General features: G+C 43.4%; 1 protein-coding gene across 15 annotated transcripts in view; it reads right to left on the reverse strand.

Moving 5' to 3' along the window:
* The window catches only part of celf4 (CUGBP, Elav-like family member 4), a gene marked incomplete at both ends in the record, with an annotated part of 165,239 nt that extends 141,450 nt beyond the window's left edge, over nucleotides 1-23,789 (reverse strand). For 13 of the 15 annotated variants that reach the window (XM_080528927.1, XM_080528935.1, XM_080528930.1 and 10 more), the window contains one exon: nucleotides 23,540-23,717. In XM_080528927.1, coding sequence (XP_080385053.1) covers nucleotides 23,540-23,684 — 145 coding nt within the window. Of the gene's footprint in view, nucleotides 1-23,539 lie in introns of all 15 variants that reach the window. The other 2 variants (XM_080528924.1, XM_080528931.1) reach the window with 2 other exon arrangements.
* Nucleotides 23,790-24,830: the final 1,041 nt, after the last annotated feature.

A 24,830-nucleotide genomic window follows, 5' to 3' on the forward strand; every position in this document is an offset into this window, starting at 1 on the left:
ATGAGGCCGTTGGCGCACACAGTCGATCTTCAAAGTCCTTTTATCAGCTATTGAGCTGCAGATAATTATAAATATTTAGCTCGTTTGGCAGCCACTTTTATCCGGGCTCACTTAGAAAAGCTGAGCTCCCTCTTGGACAAATTGGGACATTGAAATGCAGATTGGAATCCGAGTTGTTCAAAAAATTTCACATTGGAGGCAAATCACTTGCAAATGGAAGTCTGGGGAAAATAGGCTTCCCTAAAGGCCCCCAAGATGGTAAGGCCACTCTCTCTTAAATCACTGACCAGATGTCACATCCTTATAGTAGCATTGAACGTGAGTTTTTGTTAACGATAATATGGTTATATGTCATGATATGTATATGTCTTGAGTTATTTGTCGATAGTGTGATCATTTCAGTGTGAGGTTCTTTGTAGACGTGGCTAATTCCTAGAATAACACCGTCCTTAAGATGAGGTACGTAAGTAGACATTAAGATGAGGTACGTAAGTAGATATTAAGATGAGGTACGTAAGTAGACATTAAGATGAGGTACGTCAGTAGACATTAAGATGAGGTACGTAAGTAGACATTAAGATGAGGTACGTCAGTAGACATTAAGATGAGGTACTTAAGTAGACATTAAGATGAGGTACGTAAGTAGACATTAAGATGAGGTACGTAAGTAGACATTAAGATGAGATACGTCAGTAGACATTAAGATGAGGTATGTAAGTAGACATTAAGATGAGGTACGTAAGTAGACATTAAGATGAGGTACGTAAGTAGACATTAAGATGAGGTACGTAAGTAGACATTAAGATGAGGTACGTCAGTAGACATTAAGATGAGGTACGTAAGTAGACATTAAGATGAGGTACGTAAGTAGACATTAAGATGAGGTACGTAAGTAGACATTAAGATGAGATACGTTAGTAGACATTAAGATGAGGTACGTAAGTAGACATTAAGATGAGGTACGTAAGTAGACATTAAGATGAGGTACGTAAGTAGACATTAAGATGAGGTACGTAAGTAGACATTAAGATGAGGCACATAAGTAGACAGTAGACTGACAGGCAACGACTCCAATTCTGTTTTCAAATGGGTAGATCAGCGATCAGGACAGCCTCTGTGCAGAGTTAGTAGGCCTATATCTTGCCTGGAAGGATCGCTGGGTGTGTCCACAAACAGTGGCTTTCAGTCTGGCCGACTTCACTGTGTATCGCCTCTGCTCTGGGGGCGGTGGGCACCACAACCTATTAGCCGACGCTGTCACATGCAGGTACAGTACACACAAGCATCCAATGCATAAACATTAACTTGCATGTGTGTGCCTGCGTGCGCACACACACACACACGCGCGTACGCACAGGCACACACACACACACACACACACACTATTATCTCTCTATCTTGCTTTTTCTCACTATCTCTAACTCTCTCACACATACTCTTTCTAAGAAACCTCATGAAAGCGTTCCACACCGTGTTAAGCACGGTGTGTGTGTGTGTGTGTGTGTGTGTGTGTGTGTGTGTGTGTGTGTGTGTGTGGGGGCCAGGTGATGGGTTTGGATAGGATTCCCATCTTCTGTTCTGTGATTAAAATGCTAAACTAATAGGCTCTGGCTCGCAGGGGAGCAGCAGCACCTGTGGCTGGGGAGAAACCTCAGAAGCCGTTCAATTGCAAATCTGTAATAATTTCTGAAGGGTTTCTGTCCAAGTCATTCCCTGATTGATTTGTGCACAAGGTGTTACGTCGTGAATGACCAAACAGAGAGAGACCCAGCCGAGACTGTTGGAGATGGATCCAAATACCACACACACACGCACGCATACACGCACGCATGCATGCACGCACGCACGTACGCACACACGCACGCACGCACGCACGCATGTAGGCAGGCAGGCAGGCATGCACGCACAGGCACAGGCACAGGCACAGGCACAGGCACAGGCACAGGCACACACACATGAACACACACACACACACACACACACACACACACACACACACACACACTTATATGATGTTGTCAGGATCGTTTTTTTTCTTTTTTTCTTCTGTTGTAGTTTTATATCAAATATGCTGAGAATTTAAGTCTATCTCTACATTCTGGGAAATTGAGCACTGAGGAAGGCCTTCCCTTCCTGAAAGAGATGTGCCAATAACTTGTGAAGCAGATGATTATGATTGGTCGAGCAAGAGTAGTGACCTCATCAGGGAGGAAACTTCTAGAAATGTGTGTTCCTCTCACAGGAGGGGGCTTTTTGTCTTCTACTTTCTCTCTGAGCTGCTGTAACTTTGCTTAATAAAAGGCCTCATTTGAGTCAATTGATTTAAGCTAACCCTAACCCTTTTATATTACTACTAAATCTACTAAGAATCAATTAAATCCAGAACACTTCTCTCTTTTAATTCATCTTCTTATGTTAAGGTCCATCTGGGGACCAATGTTGATGATGACAATGAGTATGATGGTGCAAAACATGTGATTCTTCTGCTGAACATTACAAAGTGAAACCCTAAGAACTAAAGACTAGGACCATACTAGGCTAAGAACTAAAGACTAGGAGCATACTAGGCTAAGAACTAAAGACTAGGACCATACTAGGCTAAGAACTAAAGACTAGGACCATACTAGGCAACAGCGCCGGGACTGGCATAGTATGAGCAAGTCAAAGACAACAAAACAATGTCTATATACCGTAGCGGTTATTCTAAAACAAAAACAGGAATTGAACCGCTTTTAAACTTCTCTCGCTACTGTAAAACCTTCACAACCAATCATAACAGACATCTTGTTCACATCATGTTGTGTCCATGTATGAATTGAATCATGTTGGAGACAGCAATATTTTGACAAGGATGATGGCATCCTGAGAGAGGTTTTCTGGCGTTTTTTCGATTTGAGAAATTGTGTCATGTACGCCCGCTATTACTGAAATGCGCACATTTGCACACAGATGCTGAACAGTGAACATGCCAATTTTCAGAAGATAAAAGAGTATTTAGGACATTTCAATAAACCCTTTAATATCGTAGCGGTATCAGAAACATGGATTGATGCCGATAGGGGCTGTTGTTATACAGGGATGTAGTTTTCATTGTACCAGTAGAGCGAATGGAAAGTTAAGGATGGATGAATTTAACAACTTTTTTGTGGATGTGGGCCCTGCATTAGCTAAATAATTATGCAGTGCTGGGGAGAGTTTCAATGGAAGGTGGGGAAAGAAATACTAATTCAATATCGTAGGGAACTGTAGAGAAAGAGGTAATTAGGGATATAGTAAATAAATGCACAAATAAAACTTCTACAGATGGGGATGATATATGTCCCTGGTAAAGAATATTATTGATGGAATTGTGGAGCCATTAACTCACATACATAACTTGTCATTTAAAACGGGTACATTCCCAGATAAAATTAAAGTTGCTAAAGTTATCCCAATATTTAAAGCTGGAGACAAGCATTCCTTCACTAATTATAGACCGGTATCCTTGCTGTCACAATTCTCAAAGATACTTGAATTTTTTTATTTTATTTACAATGCTGGACAGTTTTGTTGAAAAACATAACCTACTAATGGACAGCCAGTATGGTTTCAGAACAGCGAGATCTACCTCCATGGCATTAAAGGAGCTGGTGGAAGAAATCACTGACTGTATAGAGAAAAACAATATGTACTAGGAATATTTATTGACCTAAAAAATGCTTTTGATACAATAGACGATGGGATATTACTGGAAGAGATGAGTAGGTTTGGTATCAGAGGGGTGGCTCTGGAGCAGCTGGAAAACTACATGAGCAGCAGCCAGCAGTTTGTGTAGATGGGTCAGGACTGGTCTAAATGTTTAAATATGACCTGTGGTGTCCCACAGGGGTCAGTATTAAGACCTAAACTGTTCATCCTATATGTAAATGATATTTGTAAAGTGTCAGACTTAATGAAGCTTGTTGTCTTTGCGGATGACACAAACATTGTGTGTTCAGGGGATGACCTGAAGCAGCTATTGGAAGTAGCAAAGAAAGAATTGGATGAATTAAAATGCTGGTTCGATACTTAGTTATCGATAGTTATCTTTAAATCTGAAAAAAAAAAAAACGTCATGCTATTTGGAAACCGTGAAATAAACACTGAAGTACATTTGGAAATTGATCAGGTAAACATTGACAGAGTATATGAAAACAAGTTTCTATGGGTCTTAATAGACCACAATCTCTGCTAGAAAACTCACATAAAATAAAGTAAAAATATCTGTGTTCAAAGATAGCAAGAAGTATCGGAATATTAGGAAAAACGAGATATCTTTTGAATCAGGAAATATTGTACACACTGTATTGCACACTTATTGTACCATATCTGTCATATTGTATTGAAGTGTGGAGGAATACTTACAAAAGCAACCTACAAAAGATATGCACATTGCAAAAAGAGCTATATGGATTGTACATCATGCCAGATACTTAAATCATACAAATTGTCTGTTTATAAAAAGCCAAACATTGAAATTGATGGATTTAGTTAAATTCAAAACTGTACAAATTATGTTCACGGTTATAAATAACATGTTGCCAAGCAATATTCAGAAAATGTATATGGGTAGAGAAGGTGGTTATTATTTAAGAGGGACTTTGAATCTAAAACAGCCGAGTGTTCTAGTGTTCTAGTGTTCGTACGACTCTGAAAAGTCTGTGCACCTCTGTGTGTGGGGCGTCCCTTTGGAACGGACTAGACGTGAGGGTAACACTGAGCAAAAATATTAGTAAATTCAAAGGCCACTATAATATTATAAACAAGTGTTTTTGGACATGTACAGGACAGAGGACTCTGAGTAGTAAGGTGACTGAAGTACATCTTATTTAATTTTCTGCATTTGATATTAATGTTGTATTTAGTTATAGAAAGAGATTCTATTTTTGAAATGTTGTAACATAAGGAAGGGGGGTAGGACTAGATACGTTTTCACTTCCTCCTGTCCCCTCCCGAACGCGCTAGTGTAAACTGCACAAGGTGAAATTGTGTTGGATAACTTTTTTTCTTTTTTACTTTTTTATGTGTATATATTTATTGTGTTTGGGACAAATAAAAAATTAAATAAAATCCCCCCAAAACTTACGCCCGCTATGACTGAAATATGCCAATGTCAGAACTGTATCTGTCCCTGTTCAAACACACGTTTGAATGCAATAAACACCAACATAATCCATTGTTGCCCCACAACGCAACCTACGTGACATGACATCCACCTCTGTTTCACCTCTCCTTCCTCTCCTTCCTCTCCTCCTCGACCCCGGTGTCAAAAATGTGTTCAAGAAGAAGAAATCAACACAGAGGGGTTCACACACACAGCAAAAAACTGAAAATGTATGCGGTATATGTGTGTGTCAAAATGGCTTATTACGTGTTGGGCAGGGAGGTTGCTTATTTACCCCTGGGGGCGGCTTTGAGCAGCAGGGAGCTAATGCTGCTCCCATTGCAGGAAGGTCATTTTCCTTCGGTGGACATGATGGCCACCGACGAGTGCTTAAATCTCGCAAAACGCAACCTATAAATTACACCAAAGGACAGAGAGGTCAGAGCCTAGCATGGAACGAAGCCAAGAGCCATCAATCTGCAAGCAGGGAGGGGGACATCTGTCTCGGGGACTCTCTCTCTCTCTCTCTGCCTTTTTTTTTAGGCCCTCTCTTGCCACTCCTCTCAGCCTTACTGGCTCTCTCCCTTTATCAGGATTGCCTCTTTCACACTCTCTTGCAATTGCCCTCTCTTCCCCTCTCTTCCCCTCTCGCTCACCTCTTTTTTATGCACTCCCTCCCTCTTTCCGTCTTAAGATCTTCTGCTGTCTCTTCTCTCCATTGAATCCTTTAACATATTCTCTTACATCATCCCTCTAAAATTCATTCTCCCTCTCTCTGTCTCTCTGTCTCTCTGTTTCTGCCTCTCTGTCTGTCTCTCTCTCTCTCCCTCTCTCTCTCTCTCCACAGTATCGTACCATATCACAGTCTTGATGTCTTTCTCTGTCTTTCTTCACTTTTAAAGTGGCACATGAGATTAGGGTTAGGGTTAGATTAGGTAAATCCACTGAGATTCAGATGAATCTTGATCATTCATTGGGTACATCCCACAGCTGTTGTCTGTCGGTGTAGGAGGCTAGAAAAGTTCAATTCACAGCGTTTGGTGAAATGTTTGACTAACCATTTTAGGAAAGTAGTGGCAGCCTCGTTGATCAAATGCTCCCAAATGAGCAATTAAGACATTGATGGTTTTCTTAAAGCCATTACCCTTGATAACAATCGTGGACGTTGTGCTAAATGTGGTGAAATAGAACATTCGGCAAGAATTATTTGTAAGAACAGAGACCAAGAATATACAACACCAACGTCTTCCAAATTCTCCACCTGGACTGAGGCCAACAACACTACAGTCAAATCGTTGAAAAACGGCCCGTTTTCTGAATCAAACTCTGCCGTGATTAATTGAGGGGATCTTTGAAAAGCCATAACACCCCTTCCCCACCTTCCTTTTACAAGTCAACATGGTACATTTTTAATTGGGGGCATGAAATGCAAATGAAGAGAGAGACGGGGAGGAAGTGGAATTGAATCAAAGAGACTCACAGTCTATGTTTTGGATGGAAGTGAGCGCAATCTAAATGCGAAAATGAAGGCTATGTGTCTGACTCAACATATTGGACATGCTCTTTCATTAGTAGTTGGGTTGCATTCTATGGAGAACAGACTACAGAGATTTCCCCAGATCTAGGGTGTCAATTCACACCAAACCCAAAGCATGCAGAAAGCAGATGAAGCAAGAAGAAGAAGAAGAACATGAAGACGAACATGAAGACGAAGAAGAAGAAGAAGAAGAAGAAGAAGAAGAAAAGGAAGAGAAAGAAGAAAGAAATAGACAGAAATTAATTAAAATAAGATAAATGTTTTGAAATACTATACTACACTGTTTTTTCTGTCACCACCAGATCTTTGTTCAAATAATCATTCATGATAATGAAGTGACTGATGTATCCTCTTTAGTGACTGCATTTATTTACCAATTCATTTGGCTCTTGATTGATCTTCTGTTATTGTGCTGATATTGCTTTTATTGGATACAGTGATCTGTTTGTATCTTATGAGTTCCCATTAAAACAGCTCAAGGCAGTCGTTTTTTAATGAAACAATACCCTCTCCTCCATAGAGTCTTTCCATCTTAAATACCAACAGCACTGCTGTGCTATTAAATGAAGACAAGAAGAGGAAAATATTACATCATAATATCATAATGGTAATATATCATATGATAATATTATAATATATTAATCATTCTACAGTGGAGGAAATATAAGTATTCAACAACTTTTTAAAATTCAACATTTAGGGGCTAATAACTTTTTATTTAATTCAAACATACCACCCAGGGTCTTGAAGCTGTCATTGGAAACAAAGGCTTCTCCATCAAGTATTACATTTCAGTTAGTTAGTGCATGATCATAACATAATATGTATGATATCATAATGATGATAATTGGAAACAGAATCAGACACATGACTGGTGGATATTACATTCCATGTCATCATGTTGCATTGGTCTGATACTATAGTACATTCTAACCCTAACCATGTTATGTCTGATACTGTAGTACACACACACACACACACACACACACACACACACACACACACACGCACGCACACACACACGCACACGCACACGCACGTACACACACACACACACACACACACACACACACACACACACACACACACACACACACACACACACGCATGCACACACACACAGGTGTGCAAGCATGCAAGTCAAATAGAGACAGGGAATAGAGTAGGAAACCACAAACATGTGATATCCCTGATCCGGCTCGTTCTACAGTTCTTAATATTATACAAGTGGAAGGATTGGGGATCGCTCTATTGTTGAGCGACCCTTTGGCGCCCCCTTTGATGTGTATTTGTTTCTCTGTCTGTCTTACGTCTGTGATTGGTAACAGCTGTGAATGATTAGTCTTGGTCTATTTATATCCCCTTGTGTCTTCCCTCTGTGTCGGTTGTTCAATACATGTACGTGAGTGTTATGTGTTATCAGAGCCTTATCGTTCCTCGCCGTATAGGAAGTTAAGTGTTGATTGACTGTTGCTAAGATTGTTGAACTACATTGGGCACTTATTAGTATTTTTGGAGACTTTAAGCTTTCTCATACTTTTGTTTTGCCATTCTTAGTTCGGATTACTTATTGCCCAATTGCTCAATAAAGAGTACCTTTATTTTTGAATTTTACTTCTGCATTCCGACTCCTGTGTTCTGGGTCCAAACACTAGAATCCCACGTAACATACAAGTAGCAACTCACTATGAGGCACGCGACCGCTGAGGTGGGAAGTCTACACTGAAAAGACCCACATAATCACATCCTCTCTTTAGAACAAAGGACCTCGGGTTCACACAGTTTGATTACATACGGATTGATTGATTGATTGAAAACTTAATTAGAAGATTTGCAGAAGTAGGTACATGAAAGTACATATTACATACAAGGTCAACTAACAGGATAAAAACCCAAGAAAGCCACTGGCTTATTTCAATTGGGGTCCTTGATTCTCAATTCATCGTTACATGTAAGACCGACAAAACAAACTAGTACTATCTACAAGATAATACAGACAAATAACTATTACTATCTACAAGATAAAAATACATCCATCATGGGAAGAACAATACAACAAAACATCAGGTATGTACAGCGGGTAGGACAGGTGGGGACATACACCACAGGTGGGGTGTTGTGTCCTGTTTATACCGCCAGTGGGCGCTAGTATGCAAGTGATGCATGCACTTCCGGAGGTGAAGAACGAGAGTTGAATAAATGGCGAATTGAACAGCAGCATCGTGTCTCCCGGTCTCATTTTTTTACTAAATACTTTCTTACTACAGAATACCACATTTTTGGCGACGAGGATGGCTATTTCCGTACCCTTACCTACACCGTTCATGCCTGTGCCAGGCGAACCTGCTATTTCTTTTCCTACTTGGTTGAGAATGTTTGAAAATTACATGCTCGTAATTGATGCTACCGGAGAAAAATGGCCGGAGGAAAGAAAGCGCGCGATTCTTCTCCATGCACTTGGGACCGAAGGACAAAGACTGTTCTACACTCTAAAGGATACGGGTGTTACCTACACTTCTGCCGTGGATGGACTGAAAAAGTACTTTGTTCCTAAGGTGAATGTGATTGCTGAACGTCACAAATTTCGACAGAGAGCTCAGGGTCCTGACGAGACGGTTAATCAGTTCCTTGCTTCATTACGCGAGCTAGCTGCAGCTTGTGAATTTGGTGCCATGGAGGAACAAATGATTCGTGATCAACTGATTGAGCGTGTTGCTAATACACGCATACGAGACAGACTTTTGCTTGAATCGGACTTGTCTCTGGACAAAGCTACTTCAATGGCCTTACAAATCGAGGCTGGACTACGGAACTCCAACGTTCTCTCTGGAGCTACAGCTTCGGTGAGAGCCATCGAGAAACAGCCGACGAGGAGGAGGTTCGACAAGGGCAAGAAGAAAGATCCGACGACGACTGCACCTGCCACGGTCTACAGCCAGCCAGCTACAACTGGGAATCAGCGCGCCTGCTTCCGATGCGGATCCACAGGACACTTAGCTAACAAGCCTACATGCCCGGCGGTTAAGGTGACTTGCAATACATGCGGAAAAGTTGGACATTTTTCCAAGGTGTGTAGATCGGCTCAAAAAGAGGTGCGTGAGGTAGTGGTGAATGACGTTACTGTGCTTTACATGCAGGGGGCCGTCGTGAATGATAAAATTATGTGTACTGTACGAGTTGATGCAAATTATCATTCCCATGATGTTGAGCTGATAGTGGATACAGGCTCATCTGTTTCTATTATTCCAGAGAGTACTTACCAGACACTTTTCCATACATGTGTCCTTGCTGAGCCTACAGTGAATCTGATTACTTACTCCAGAGAGAAAATTCCTGTTAAAGGTTGCATGCATGCTACAGTTGTTCATAATGGACATTCAGTTACAGGTTCATTGATAGTGGTTGAATCAGGAAATGCATTGCTGGGACTAGATTTATTTGTAGCATTGCAGATGTGCATTGAGGGTAACAAAATTATTACTGTTAGCCCTGCTAGCTCTCCTACTGTGCTCCGAGCACCTACTGTACAGAGTACCACTCCACAGACCGAACCAGAGGTTCTAGTACAGGAGTTAGGGTGTGCAAAAGGTTTTATGCACAAAATACAGGTTAAACCAGATGCTGTGCCAGTACAGCAGAAACTGAGGAGGCTTCCGTTCTCAGTGAGGCAGGCTGTGACCGATGAGCTCGCAGATCTACAGGAAAAAGGCGTTATAGAACGTATAGACGCATCTCCATGGGTTTCCCCTATAGTTGTGACCCAGAGAAAGGGGGGAGGAAAGCCTCGCCTGTGTGTTGACCTCAGAGAACCTAATAAGGCAATCATCAGTGACTGTCATCCCTTACCGCACATGGATGAACTGTTCGCTGAGCTCCGTGGAGCCACAGTCTTTTCTACTATAGACTTAGCCTCTGCTTATCACCAGTTGCCATTGCATCCAGATAGCCGTGATTTAACTGCGTTTATCACGCATGAGGGTCTTTTTCGTTTCTGCCGAGTGCCATTTGGCCTCGCTTCTGCTCCTTCAGCTTTTCAGAAAATGATGTCGACTGTACTGACAGGCCTGCCAGGCGTACAGGCCTACCTGGATGATGTGATTTGCTACGGCATCACACAGCAGGATCACGATGTCAGCCTACGGAGAGTGCTACATGCTCTAAATGAAGTGAGACTTAAACTGAACATGCACAAGTGTAAGTTCAACCAGAAAGCTCTGCGCTTCCTGGGCCACACTGTGTCCAAAGATGGTCTTCATCCTGACCAAGACGGGGTCAGTGCTGTGGCGAACGCGCCTGCCCCGCACGACACATCCTCCCTGCGGTCCTTCCTAGGACTTGCATCGTGGTATAGTAAATTCATACCTGACTTCTCTACTGTGGTGGAACCGCTACGTGCTACACTCAGGGAATCTACTGAAACTAAGTTTGAATGGACAGCGGATGCAGAGTCCAGTTTTACTGAGGTTAAGAGACTGATTACTGAGAGTCCTACCTTAGCATTATATGATCCTGAGTTACCTACTTATGTCACTACCGATGCTTCTAACTATGGATTGGGGGCTGTAATGAGCCAGATTCACCCAGACAATACAGAGAGAACCATAGCTTTTGCGTCCAGGACACTTTCTCCTGCAGAGAGAAAGTACTCTACCGTCGAGCGTGAGGCGCTGGCATGCGTTTGGGCGGTGGAAAGGTGGAGAACCTACCTGTGGGGACATCGTTTTGTCCTACGCACAGACCACCAAGCGTTGACAACCCTACTCACTTCCAGGGGTACGGGTCGCGCAGGTCTGAGAATAGCGAGATGGTCTGCACGTCTACTATGCTTTACTTATGATGTCACTTACCATCCAGGGAAACGTAATGTGACTGCTGACTGCTTGTCCAGACTCCCTCTGCCTTCGACAGGAGAGGTGGAGGAGGAGCCAGACATGGTGGCTACTGTGTTCACAGGTTCCTCACATGCCATATCTGTGACCGAGTTCACTGCTGCCTGTGAGGCCTGTCCTGAACTGACTCAACTGAGACAGCAAATACAGAAAGGTTGGCCAAAATGCAGTAAGAATGTGACAAAGGAACTTGCTCCATATTTTAGAGTGAGAGATGAACTGGCTGTGGATGAACTACTTGTCATGAGAGGCCCCGACCGTGTGGTTGTTCCTACTACACTACGGTTTAAAGTTGTAAATTTAGCTCATGAAGCGCATCAGGGAATAGTGCGTACTAAACAGAGACTACGAGAGCTATATTGGTGGCCGCAAATGGACAGATGTGTCCAGACATTAGTAGGCTCATGTGTACCCTGTCAATACAATGACAAAACAGCCAAAACTGCGCCTGCACCACTTACCCCAGTGGAACTGCCAGGTGGACCATGGGAGAAGGTGGCCATTGACATTGTTGGTCCCTTTGACTGTGCGACATGGGACTGCCGTTATGCTATTACACTCACAGACTATTACAGTAAGTGGCCAGAGGTGGCGTTTGTCTCTACTGTAACTACAGAGGCGGTTATTAGCTTCTTGACTACAGTGTTTAGTCGTGAAGGTAACCCTTCCTTCCTGGTCTCTGACAACGGATGTCAGTTTACCTCCCATGCTTTTGCAAGCTTTCTGGGAGAGAGAGAGATAAAGCACCTGCGTTCCAGTGTTTATTATCCAAGAGCCAACGGGGCTATTGAGAGATTTAATCGAGTTCTCAAAGAGTGTATTCAGACGGCTGAGAGAATGCACAAGCCATGGAAACATGTAGTAACAGAGTTCTTACTGAACTATCGCGCTACGCCGCATGCTACTACAGGAGCTACTCCCTTTGAGTTGCTGAGGAACAGAAAGATGCGTACAAAACTAAATGTCCTCCCTGTCTCACACCAAACTAAGTCACATGAGAAAGTGCAGGAGACAGTGAGACGCAAGCAACAGGAGAGTAAGGAGTACACAGACAGAATGAGGGGAGCGAAAGTGCCCATGTTCCAAGTGAATGACACCGTACGTGTCCGCAGACCGGAGCATGTAAAAAAGGGATCATCAAGATTCACAGAACCGCTGACAGTAGTTAGTAAAGCAGGACAGAATACATACCTGCTCAGTGATGGTCGAAAATGGAATGCATCCAAGCTTACACGCTTCCCCAAGGATGCTCTGTCTGGCACCAGTGGTGAAAAGGAGATTGAGCTAGAGGAGTTCATGGTGCCCGAGTCAGAGAATGTGTTTAATGAACCAGGTCCAAGAAGGAACCTGAGAGTCAGAAACCCACCTAGGTGGCTGGTAGACTTTGTGCCGTAGAGAACGTACAAAAAGGGTAGGATAGAACACGGTTCTAACTTAGTACAAAAAGGTCCTACAATGCCATGACAAAAGTGAATGTTCATTTCATGTTTCACTGTCATAAACTGTTTATTGTTGTTATTCATTATGCTGATTCATTCATTTTCATTTCCTTCGTTTTCATTTTATTTCAATTGTACTGACACCAGTCTACAGAATATTGCATTCGTGGAGGACTGTAATCCCTTTAAGAAAGGGGGAAATGTTGTGTCCTGTTTATACCGCCAGTGGGCGCTAGTATGCAAGTGATGCATGCACTTCCGGAGGTGAAGAACGAGAGTTGAATAAATGGCGAATTGAACAGCAGCATCGTGTCTCCCGGTCTCATTCTTTTACTAAATACTTTCTTACTACAGAATACCACATGGGGGCGGGGGACAAAACACAAAGTATGTACAGTGGGTAGTTCGGGTCTTTTAATCTGATTTTTGATTTAGAGGGTCCAGTTACGGATTGCAGCCTCCTGTAAATGTTTTTTGAGAGTGGTTTTGAAGGTGGGCAGTGTTTTGCACTCCTTTAAGATTATAGGAAGGGCGTTCCACATTTTTACTGCATAGTTTGCAAACGAGTTTAACCCCTTGTTTGTGGTGCAACGCGGTTGAACGTGGTTCGTGGAGCTTCCTCTGGTGTTGTATGTGTGGACGGATGGGTTCCCTTCCCAGTAATTACGCCTACGCAGCATAAATACATGTTCGAGGGATTAACAGAACAGAGGTGGGTTACACACTAGTAGCAAGCACCAATGCAACTTATTCCACGCCTGTTATGTATCTGAAAATATCTGGAATCCTGGGGTGAGTTTAACGCGCATGCCCTCACACTGACCTCCAGTATGTTCATATCGATTCCCTTTGAAGTTGAACTTATAAATAAATGTCAGTAGACATGTCACAGAAGAGGTGGGTGAATTAGATTCACCGCCCCAAAAGGTTGTTTACGCTCCCCTACACCACTGATTGTATTGGCAACTGCAAATATATGCGAGACTTTTAAAGATTGTGAAACTATTGCAGTTTCCTCGTCTGGCAGACCCCATACAGAAGCAATTAACAGGGGAACCGACACAGAGGCATCAGACAGAGGCGACGTGTTAGCTCGGTGTTAAACATTAACACCAGTCCACAAACACTTAGATGATGCAACAGCCTTGAAAACAGGAATTATTTTGCCTCTCGAAGGAACCCTTGTCAAAACAGTGCGAAGCTTATCTGGCGCTTAAACCAAAATGTCGAACGAACGGTGGCAACTGAACACGGCAATAGCAACGGAAAGAAAAGGAGCACATTTTAATGAATATATCTTATGATAGGTGAAAAGTTTATATAAAAACAGGCTGATCAAGGGACGTTTACAGTAGCGTTGTTGCTTTTGACTTTGGATTTTAATTATACGAAAAAAATCAAACAGATTCTGCTACGTTTTCAGTCTTTGTTCCTGCAATGTCAAGTGTTTGTCATCTCGGTTTAAAAAAAAGATGAGGTGGACGAGGTTTTCCCTAGAGCACGGTAGTAACACAGCCATGTCCACTGACTCAGTTTGGCTGAGCAGATGTCGGGTAATAACTGGGGTAGAAGCTAGGCTGTTTTGAAGCTTCAAGATTCGCAGAATGCTCCAATTGTTATTGCTGACAAGTGGAGGAGAGGGTGAAAAGGCTAAGCGAAAGCTGTGCTTGGTGTTTAAATGAGCCCTGTGTATCCATTATTCACAGCCAGCCGTCCTCACACAGCCATGGTTTACAGTAGTTCTCTAGTTCCAACAGTGGCTATTAGGATACGGCTACAGAGGCATGGAGACACGGATTCCACAGATGGAATATTTTACCCTGCGAAGATTTGCAGAGGTCAGCAGGTACTGTGGGCTTGAGGGATCACAGGCCACAAATCCTCCCTCCAGGTCAGCGTAGCAGCCTTCTATAACACATGACCTTACTGTGTGGAAGGAGTTCAAGAAAATCCCAAATATGCTGAGCAGGCCACATCTGTAATAGGGTATTCTCCAGTAGACTTGGCACGGCACGAATCAATTTCAAAGTGCAGTAACAGAAACAACCAGTAGCATCTACATGTTATTGCACGGTCGCTAATGACTAATTACACTATCACAACTCAGCTGAAAATGTACATTAGAACTGACATTATACTATTACATGACAGACATTTAAGAGGACACATTAGAACTGACATTATACTATTACATGACAGACATTTAAGAGGACACATGAGGACACTTGAAATAAACTATTTGTATGTAAGAATCTGTTCTTCATTGCGGTGTCTTCATGTCAAATAATGATGATGATGATGATGATTTAACTCAGTGATGATGATGATTTAACTGATGATGATGATGATGATGATGATTTAACTCAGTGCCGAGGGTGAATAAAGTCGCCCAAATTGTCAACAGTCCAGAGTGCCGAGGGTGACTTCATTCATCAAAACTGCATCAATGATGATGCTTCATTTTGTAGCCAAGCAAAGTATTGTTGCTAGGCAAACATCACAGCACAATCAGCACTTCTTTGGCAGTGAGTGATTTAACAACATCCAATGTAACTCCCGTATGTGGTGTTTGCACAGCTTACAAAGTTGTAGCTGATTCTTCTTTACACTTCAGTGTCAGCCTCTTGGGATGAGGGTAGATTCATTGCATGCTCTGCTAGGCTGTGCCGTTCCTCTACAGGAGTAAAGGTCATTGGATTTAATGAGTGCAACGAGAAGCCTCATCCTCTCTGACAGCCCTTATGACTCCAGAGCAGTTGTTAGCCTGCTAATCTCCCAACAGGGGCCTACACTTCCCTTTCACCGTCGACCCCTCCCTCCCCCCTCCCCCTCCCCCTTCTCCTTACATGGTCATCGCTCACCACGGGTAACAAAGTCCCTGGGCTAAAGGCCATACCCCCCCCTCGGACTGTCCCATCCAATAACAACGGACAATAGTCACGTTGACGCCTTGACAACTGATCAACCTGACAAACAAGGGCTGTGTCTGCGTCGGAGTGCACGTCCTTCAGTCTCCAGCCTGTTTTCCACCTTGTTGCTCGGCAGGTCTAGACGCCTAAAGGGTGGGGGGGGAGGGGGGGAGTGGGGGGGAGACGACTCTGGTGAGAAGTGACCTCCCTCACGGACACGTGGCTGTTTTTCCCTAACCGAAAAAACACACGCTCGACATCGATCGCACTACGTCGTCATAGAAACAGGACACGACGTCGTGCCTGAGTGTGCATTCTGAGGCGAGCTGAGTGGAGAATTCGGAGACAGGGTTCGGAGAGCGAGGAAGGAGAGGGTACAACAACATAGTGCACACACACGCACATCCCAAACCAAACGACATGAAAAAAATGAGCCCTCAGAGAGAGATGATGCAACAGGAGTGAAATCGCGTAGCCCCGAATGTGTGCCGCATTAAGGCAGCCCTGCAGAGAGAACACACCGGGCCTCTTGTTAAAAAGGCAGTATCATTGTCACTGTTCTCGTCGTTAGGAGGGAGAACTTCCATTGCGGACACCTTTTACACCTACTCTAATAATATTCCGTCCAGAATCTAGGCAAGAGTTCCTTGTGGTCTTACATTGACAATATTGCAGTTACCTCCAGACATTTCTGTTCGTTTATGATTATGTTTCAGATCATTTTCAAAGCCAGTCCAGATCTTATTCTTATGTACTGTGGATGGATTTGGAATGTCATTAGCATTTCATATTTCGGTCTCTTGTCTACCCAGGTGGATATATACAGTAGTCACTGAAGGCCACAGCTCAAGCACTCACAAAGCAACATCAAACTAGCTTCCAATCAGGACCTCAACCTCAATGACTCTCCCCCCAGAAGTCATAAATCCACCATCTTACCCTAAGTACCCAAATCATTCAATGAATGAACACATTCTCTTTAACCCTGGCCTAGGAGTCAGACCACATAATTAAGCAATATCACAAGGGAGGGAGTGCTGCGGCCTTGTATCTATGACCGAATCACAGCCGTGCTGATATTCAGTATAACAGCACGACCTTGAGTGTGATATTGCTTAATTATGGTGTAAGGTGTAACTGATCCAATCCTGACGAGTTTATTATTGACCACAATGTCCTGTGGACAACATCAAAACACTCAACTCTGTAGTTGTTGGCTGGCAAAATAACTGAAAGACAAAACGCCAGGGGCCTCATTTATAAAAAAAAGTACTTGAACGCCATCTTTGACTTGCACGGACGTAAGCATTATTTATAAAACGGGCTGCGCTTGTTTAAAATTGCGTCTATAAATACCAAATATACTTGAAATTGAACGCAGGTGAATGAGCTTTGTATATACGCCCTGTTATAGCGGGGTGCGGACACCAGTGACCACTCCGTGAGTTTCCCGTCTTTGAAAACGAGTCTATAGGCTCTTTCACACATAGTTCCCTGTAATTTCCATGGAATCCCAAGCTGTGCCGACCGGGCATTTTCGCCATGTTGCTCCCTTTCACACATGTCTGCAATTCCCTGGTTGCGCGACCTACTTGAATCATTGCATGCGTTCAACTGGATGCAGAACTGGAGCGGGACGGCGCATTGTGACTGCCATGTACCATATGCCATATCATACCTCAGTTTTATATTGAAGAATATGATGATAAATACATGTGGGACGAAGGTCTGATATGGCAGATGTGTGGTGGTCTGTCTCGTTCAAGCGAGTCAACTCGTATTAGAGTGCTTACCATCACCAAGTGCGCTCGCCAACTAAAGCACTTGATTACCGTTGATATAAACATATCATACTAGTCCATAAGCACAGTATGGGAGAACTTGGTGATAAGCATAATATCAGTTGACTTAATTAGACATAATATATGATGCGCTCTGCGCTGCGGGCTATGGTGTTTTTTTGGTGTTTTTTGTGTATGTCAAAATGTTGATATGGACCCATATGATCGTAAATAACCTTATAACAGGGCTTATAATGCTAAATACCGAGGAATCCTGGGGAATCACAATGAATCTCGCCTTTATCACGCCTCAATTTAGAATGATTACACCCTACAATAGCCTAATGGCACATAAAGGAAGACTGATACAATCATAAACATCAGTTCCCTTTAAATCTTGAATTTAACTCATTTTCTTGGCTGATAACAACATTGTTAATTTTATTACGAGCCACTTTCACTTGGCATGAATTACAGTTAACGCGCGGCTCACATGCCTGTAATAACTCTACATAACCAGTAGGTAAAGTCAATACCTGATGTAGAGCTACGATCGTTTCCACGGTCAAATCGACTCACGTTGAAATTGTATAAATCACTACGCTGGTTTTCTACATGGTTTTCTACGTACGACACGGGTAAGATCAAATTTGATCCAAAGTACTTTCTATAAATGAGGCCCCTGGTTGCTATACTACAGTACCTGTTCCATCTAAAGAGAGAGAGAACTAACATCAGTTCAGTTGTCTCTCTCTCTCTCAATCAGCACACCTTCAAGGGATCTCTCAGAGCCTCCGATTTCACAGAGGGGGATTGAGCGCCTGTGACACGTTATCTCCACCACCTGCCATTCCCAGTATCTAGGACAGGACAGGGCGCAACAAAATAAGGTGAAGGTAGAGCCTTGTCTGTCTGTCGCTCACTTCAAAACACAACCCTGCCCTAGATCCACCATGAGTCCCTCATATTATTATTTTTTAGAATAGATGGGTCGGACGGATGGAGGGAGGATGGGCGAATTTTTCGACATTGTTCGGTTTCATTTATTTGCCGTATTACTCGCATGTCAGTTTATTAACACGAACGTCACGGTTTCAGTGTGCGCAGAAAGAGGGATCGGGGAGTGCTGCTATAAATGTGAATTAATGTGCTGAGCAACTCTCTTACTTAGATAACGAGTCCTACGGCTAATGTCACTAATACGGCTGTTGGAGCGAAAAAGCTCTATATTATTATTTATGAAAAACCTTTCTTGAATGGTACTTTGAAAGTGGCACTTTGGCCCATCTATCTATAAGACTTTTACTTACTTTTACCAATCTAAGGACAATATGCTTTAGGACGCATTTTGCCTTATAAAAGCCAGTGTATATGTTTGTGAATATGTGAATATGTTTTGTGGTTTTTTTGCACCTTCGGAAGAGCCACTACAATTTCATTGTATAGGCAACTGTACAACGACAATAAAGTCTATTCTAATATGGATATAAGGAAGTGATTTCTCATTTTTTCTTGAGTCCTGACACGTGAGGGTGCGACACAGTTTTTCAGCCACAGCACCACCACTATCTAATCAGAGAAGATTTGTTGTTACATCTTTTTTGTTTGATCTAACATACAAAATATTTTGCGTTATATTTCATTTCAGAGAACTTGATATTTTGCCTGATATAACGTTGTTACTGAGCTCAGTTCGGGGATAGGCCCGACCCAGAAGAGACACACATACAAACACACATTGACACGCGTACATCACGCCAACATAAATTCATTTTGTTTGTTACTTTGAATATAACTACGGATTTTAAGACGACTTAAATTCATGGAAAGGTCCGGAGTTTTTGGTTGAAGACGGATTTACGAGAAACAACAGCTGCGTTGGAACCAACACCCACTCATGCCAGGACGATGGTTAATTTGATAGACATGATAGCCATCACAACGGCCAAGGTGTGATAACACCGTTATGGCAGTACTACTCACATGGGAGGGTAACTAACCATTTTTTGGTGACAGTAAAAAGGGAACAACTGCACATTTTGGGAGATATGTCCATGTGCCTTAACCTTTCTGACTCAGTGAAGGACTGTGTCAATGTCTGCACATCTCTCTCTCAGGGAAGGAGGGAAAACAAGAGCAACAACACAGGGTTACACTCCCCCCCTCTCTCTCTCTGCAGTGCTAGAGAGAACTTTGTGGAAAACAGCAAATCTCACGAGCACGCTGACAGACAGTCCTCCACCAGAGTCGGAGAGGTTAAGGCACATAGACACATTTCCCAAAATATGCAGTTGTTCCCGGTTAACAATAGGAAGCATCTTCAAAATGCTGTTGCATGTCTAGTTACCCCGTTCTAACGACAGTGATTACAGGTAAGCGATTTAAGATGACGCATTATTGTTTACTGTCACAGGAGGAAATCATGGGCTAAAAAGGGTGAATTACGGCATAATCCTCCACTCCTATGACTGAATTTAATCACCTGATCTTGTGCCGCCACATCTACACAACCTCCAACACTGCACTGCAAAAGGGAGGAAAAAAGCCCCGTCTTTGTGCCGTGTGCCCCTCTCAGCCTGCTCGGCAGCTGCCGTTGACCATTATAAATGGTGTCTATTAGCACGGCCCGGACGCAGGAGGGAGTAAAATAAAATCATTGGGAGAATGTAGGACTGCGCTGTCGCCTCTGTGCCTGTCCCTGCCCTATCCTTTTTCCCCAGCCCCCCCCCAATTCCGAGGGGGCCAAATCCTAAAGGCTAGATTACTGGTGATACATGGAGTCATTATTAGAATGGTTCTGGCAAAACGTATCAAAGGTGTTGGTAACAATAGAAGTGAATAGGAGCGCCTCTCTATCTCGGGTTGTTATTAAGGTATCGATTGCTCTCTCTCTGATGGTGAGGTCGTTGACTATTTACGTTTCCGTAGCCTAACTTGCACTGTAGGGCTACAGGTCTTTATTGCAAGTATTATTTCAGAATCAGTCAAATGCCTACTTTGGTAGCAGCGTTTTGTGGAAGATACCTGTTTTTACTACTGAAAATGCCAAGTTAAGCTAATTATTTAATTTCAATATAGTACAACACACTTGCAAGCCACACACAGACAGAACAAAGTCTTAGGGGATGGAGTTTACTCATTTAAGATGCTTGGTTTGAGTGTTTTTGAGGTTCTGCAGCCAGGCTTGTATAAGGCGTGTTTCTTCATTGTTTCTAGGGGCCGTATCAGTGCCCTGGTTGCCAAGCAGACACAAGCAGTAGGAGGGTAAACCAAGGAGGCGCTGTCTGTCTTTTCAAGTGCAAATGGACGGGAGAGGGGGATGTGGAGGAGAGGGGGATGTGGAAGAGAGGCGTATGAAGAGGTGAAGGTTAACAAAGTAGTAGACGTGCAAGGGGACAATATGGAGGAGGGGAAGAGGTGTGAGACTTGGAAAATAAGGAAAAGGAGGAGGATATATGTAAATAGGACTGAAAGGAAATGGATGGAAGGAGAGAGGAAGGATGAAGAGGGCAAAATGAGAAATTTGGGGTAAAAGAAAGTAAACGTGGACCTGTAAGAATTGTTTGTAATTGTTTGGAAGAATGTTTGGAATTTCTCTGATTAAAACAAATATCACTTATGCTGGTAAAAAATGAATGGAAAGAAGCAGACTTCACATTGTGTGCAGTTATATGCAAGGTTTAAGATACTCATGAAGTTCAAACAAAGAAAAACTCCCACTCTTGCAAATAACACTTTTTGTTTAATTAAATTGCCAATCTATCAGTCAGTGGACCATTTAATCAGCTTGACCACAACTTCATCAGCAAACATACATTTTCAAAATATTAATTGGAATGCTCACATCAAAACGTCATCACCTTAATGAGCCGTATCGTGTTTGTACCCTTATCAACACAATTACATAAAACAGTCAAAGTTGGACCTGCATTTTATGTGGTTTAGTGTCAAACCATCAATCATACACAAACCAATATTTCCATACATGCACTACTACATGCACTGAAACCAAACTAGTTCCTGTCCATGTCACATTATGTTACAAGCCTTAAAGGAACTAAATAAAACCCATCAACAACAGCCCTATCTGTTTGCTGGGAGGTGTGTTAAAAACCGTACGTTTAGTAAGAAGCCAGCACCTTCACCCCCTCGTTAAAATACGAGAGTGGTGGGGGTGTGCTAATGAAAGCGGGGGGGGGGGGGGGGGACCCTGGCTGAGGAGAGAGAGGCTGTACATCCCAGTGAGCAGACAGTTCCTAGAATCAGCCGGATGCCCGTAGTTCATGAGCTGTGTGTGATTAACCGCCGGACAAGTAGTCGCTACTCCAGCTGGGCTATTAATAAAAGATTCCCCCCCTCCCTCCCTCCTCCTCCTCTTTGGTTTCTCCCCCCTCCCTGGCCAATCTCCTCCCCCTGCTTTGTTTGTATATCATCATCATCATTTCCCCCGACACATGCCGGAATGTCACATTGTTTCGCAATTTGGTGTGTGTGTGTGTGTGTGTGGGGGGGGGGGGGGGGGGGGGGGGGGGGGATAAGAGGGATCCTTAATGTGAAGTGACCCGAAAATGCCCTCTCCAGGTAGGACAGACCAACCCCCTTAGGTAACAGTGGCCCCTGAGCAGGGCTTGGCCAACAGAGACCCCTCTCTCTAACACAGACCCCTCTCTACGGAGCCTGAAATCAAAGCCTTAATGGAAGCTTAATTGTTGCCATTAAGCTGAAAATATATGACTGACACCATAACAGGTATACTGCATAGGTCCTTACCATAACACAAATCATCATTGATCGTTGAGCAATGATCTTCACCTCAGGTTAAAGTGTTCACAATGTCGTCTGAAAAGTATGTACTCTGTAACAATTCAGTCATTTTGTGGCGCAGTAAATTGTGAGCTTAGAACTATAAGGTTCTATCTCCGTTTAGGGCAGTTCAGAGATATAGAGCGTCAACGTTTTTACATTCCATTATGTTTTGTGAGATGGAACCTTTGTATTTTATTAATTACTAACTCAAAAATTTCAACATTTACAAAATAACACCACACAGGCATTAATAAACACCTAATGGATCAGATTATTTAAGAAAAAAAAGGACAAAAATGGAGATAGAACCGTATAATTCTAACGTCACGAAATGGAGATTACTACTACCTGTACCTCAGGTGTATCACACACACACACACACGCAGGCACGCACGCACCCCCCCCCCCCCCCCCCCCCCCCTCCCACACACACACACACACACACAAAATCCTCCCTCCCTCTCTCACACAGGCAACTTGGCGTTACGCGCAACAGAGTGCAAGATACCGATACCGCGGGCGATCAGTCCCGGGCTCCCCGGGTACGGGCTGGGCTCCCCGGGTACGGGCTCGTGAAAACGTGAATTTCCAAGCGCAAGGAAATTCAGCCCTCGTGAACGAGTGCCCGTTTACTACATATGCGACTCGTTACTCCTTCCACGTACACCTCGAAAAGTTACAACACCACGGCACATCGCTCCTAGACATACTGTTACATAAAGTGATGAGGGTTTGCTTGTCCTTGGCAACGTTCCTTGCTTTGATGTACATCTCAGCATCTATTAGAGGACTGAGGACATTATTTAGAGAAACGATTGAATATTGACGAGTGAATCAACACTCCCAAACACGGATCACACCTGTTTCTGTTCATAGCCTACAGACCCATTCCACATCTATTTTCGATACTGTGGCCCGAACCAGCGGAAGGCAAGGGTGGACACATATTCATATTCATATTCACATATTCAGACACATCCGTGGCAGCGAGCCGCGGAGTAAAAAAAAAGTAAAAATAGCCCCTTCTCTCTCGGGGTAGCTACAGCCCAGACCCACCTTTGTGCATGCCCGTGAAGCGGTCTTTGAGCACGGTCAGCTCGTAGATCTTGCCGAACTCCTCGAAGAGTGGCCGGAGGTCCTTCTCGTCCAGGTTGCGGGGGATCTGGCCGATGAACAGTTTGATGGCATCGTGGTCCTTCATGGGGATGGTGGCCGGGCTGTGGCTGTGGCTTAATCCGTTCAGGAGCCCGTTGGTGGTGGTGCCGTGCCCGGTACCGTCCACCTGTCCGTTCGTTAAAGTTGCCATCTTCGGACCGGCAATGAGTTGTGGGATAAACGGCAGCAGCAGCAGCAGGGATGTGTGGGTTCGTTCGTTGAGGCTTCCGAAGAATGGGTCCAAATTCGAGTCCAAAAAAGCCTTGCCAATGCTGGTCCTGTTCTAGGTCCTACCAAGACAAATATTTACATGGATATGAATACATATGTATCACTGGGCTGGAACGAATATCAAAACAGCGTCTGTTGGTCCCGGCGGAAGCGTGATTCATGTATAGCCTATCTCCTACTTAATAATTCATTCATTCATTTAATAAGAGACACACACACAGAGGGAGAGAAAGTGTGAGAGAGAGAGAGAGAGAGAGAGAGAGAGAGAGAGAGAGAGAGAGAGAGAGAGAGAGGCAGAGAGAGAGAGAGAGAGAGGCAGAGAGAGAGAGAGAGAGAGAGAGAGAGAGAGAGAGAGAGAGAGAGAGAGAGAGAGAGACAGAGAGAGAGACAGAGAGGGAGAGAGACCATGCAAGAGCTTTCTCTTTCTATTTACACCTCCGTTCCCCTCTTCCCTGCTTCTAAGTGGCCTTTTCTTTTTTGCATTGAGGAGTCGGTGTGAGAGTCCTCCCGGTTTAAACGGCCGGGGCCAGCTCACTAGAGGTGAGGACTGCGGGGAGGTATGGAAGAAGGGAACTGCTAGAAACTGGATGTTTGAGTTACAGAGCGTGTTCTCTCCCCTATTCCCGATTAGAAACCCAAATGGTACGTTCCACCTCTATAAATAAAGAAATAGTCGATCCGTACGATTCTTTGTGCTTAGGCTATACCCAGGTGCAAATTGCATTACTGGACCAAGAGAACTAGGTTATACATATTGTGATTATTAATATTGTCTCCTCCTAAAAGAGAGACCCATAGCTTACACGCTCTTTGACTGGACACAATTTATTTTGGTTAAACAAATAAGAAAAGAAGCAATACACGTTGAGAGATATTGAATTGAATGTGTGCATGTTTGTGTGAGACCACCTTGACCACTAAGCATTTTCCCTGACATGAAACATTAATTCATGAAACTTCC

This window comes from Nansenia antarctica (genome assembly GCF_963989245.1).
Source record: "Nansenia antarctica genome assembly, chromosome: 4".
Classification (NCBI taxonomy): domain Eukaryota; kingdom Metazoa; phylum Chordata; class Actinopteri; order Argentiniformes; family Microstomatidae; genus Nansenia; species Nansenia antarctica.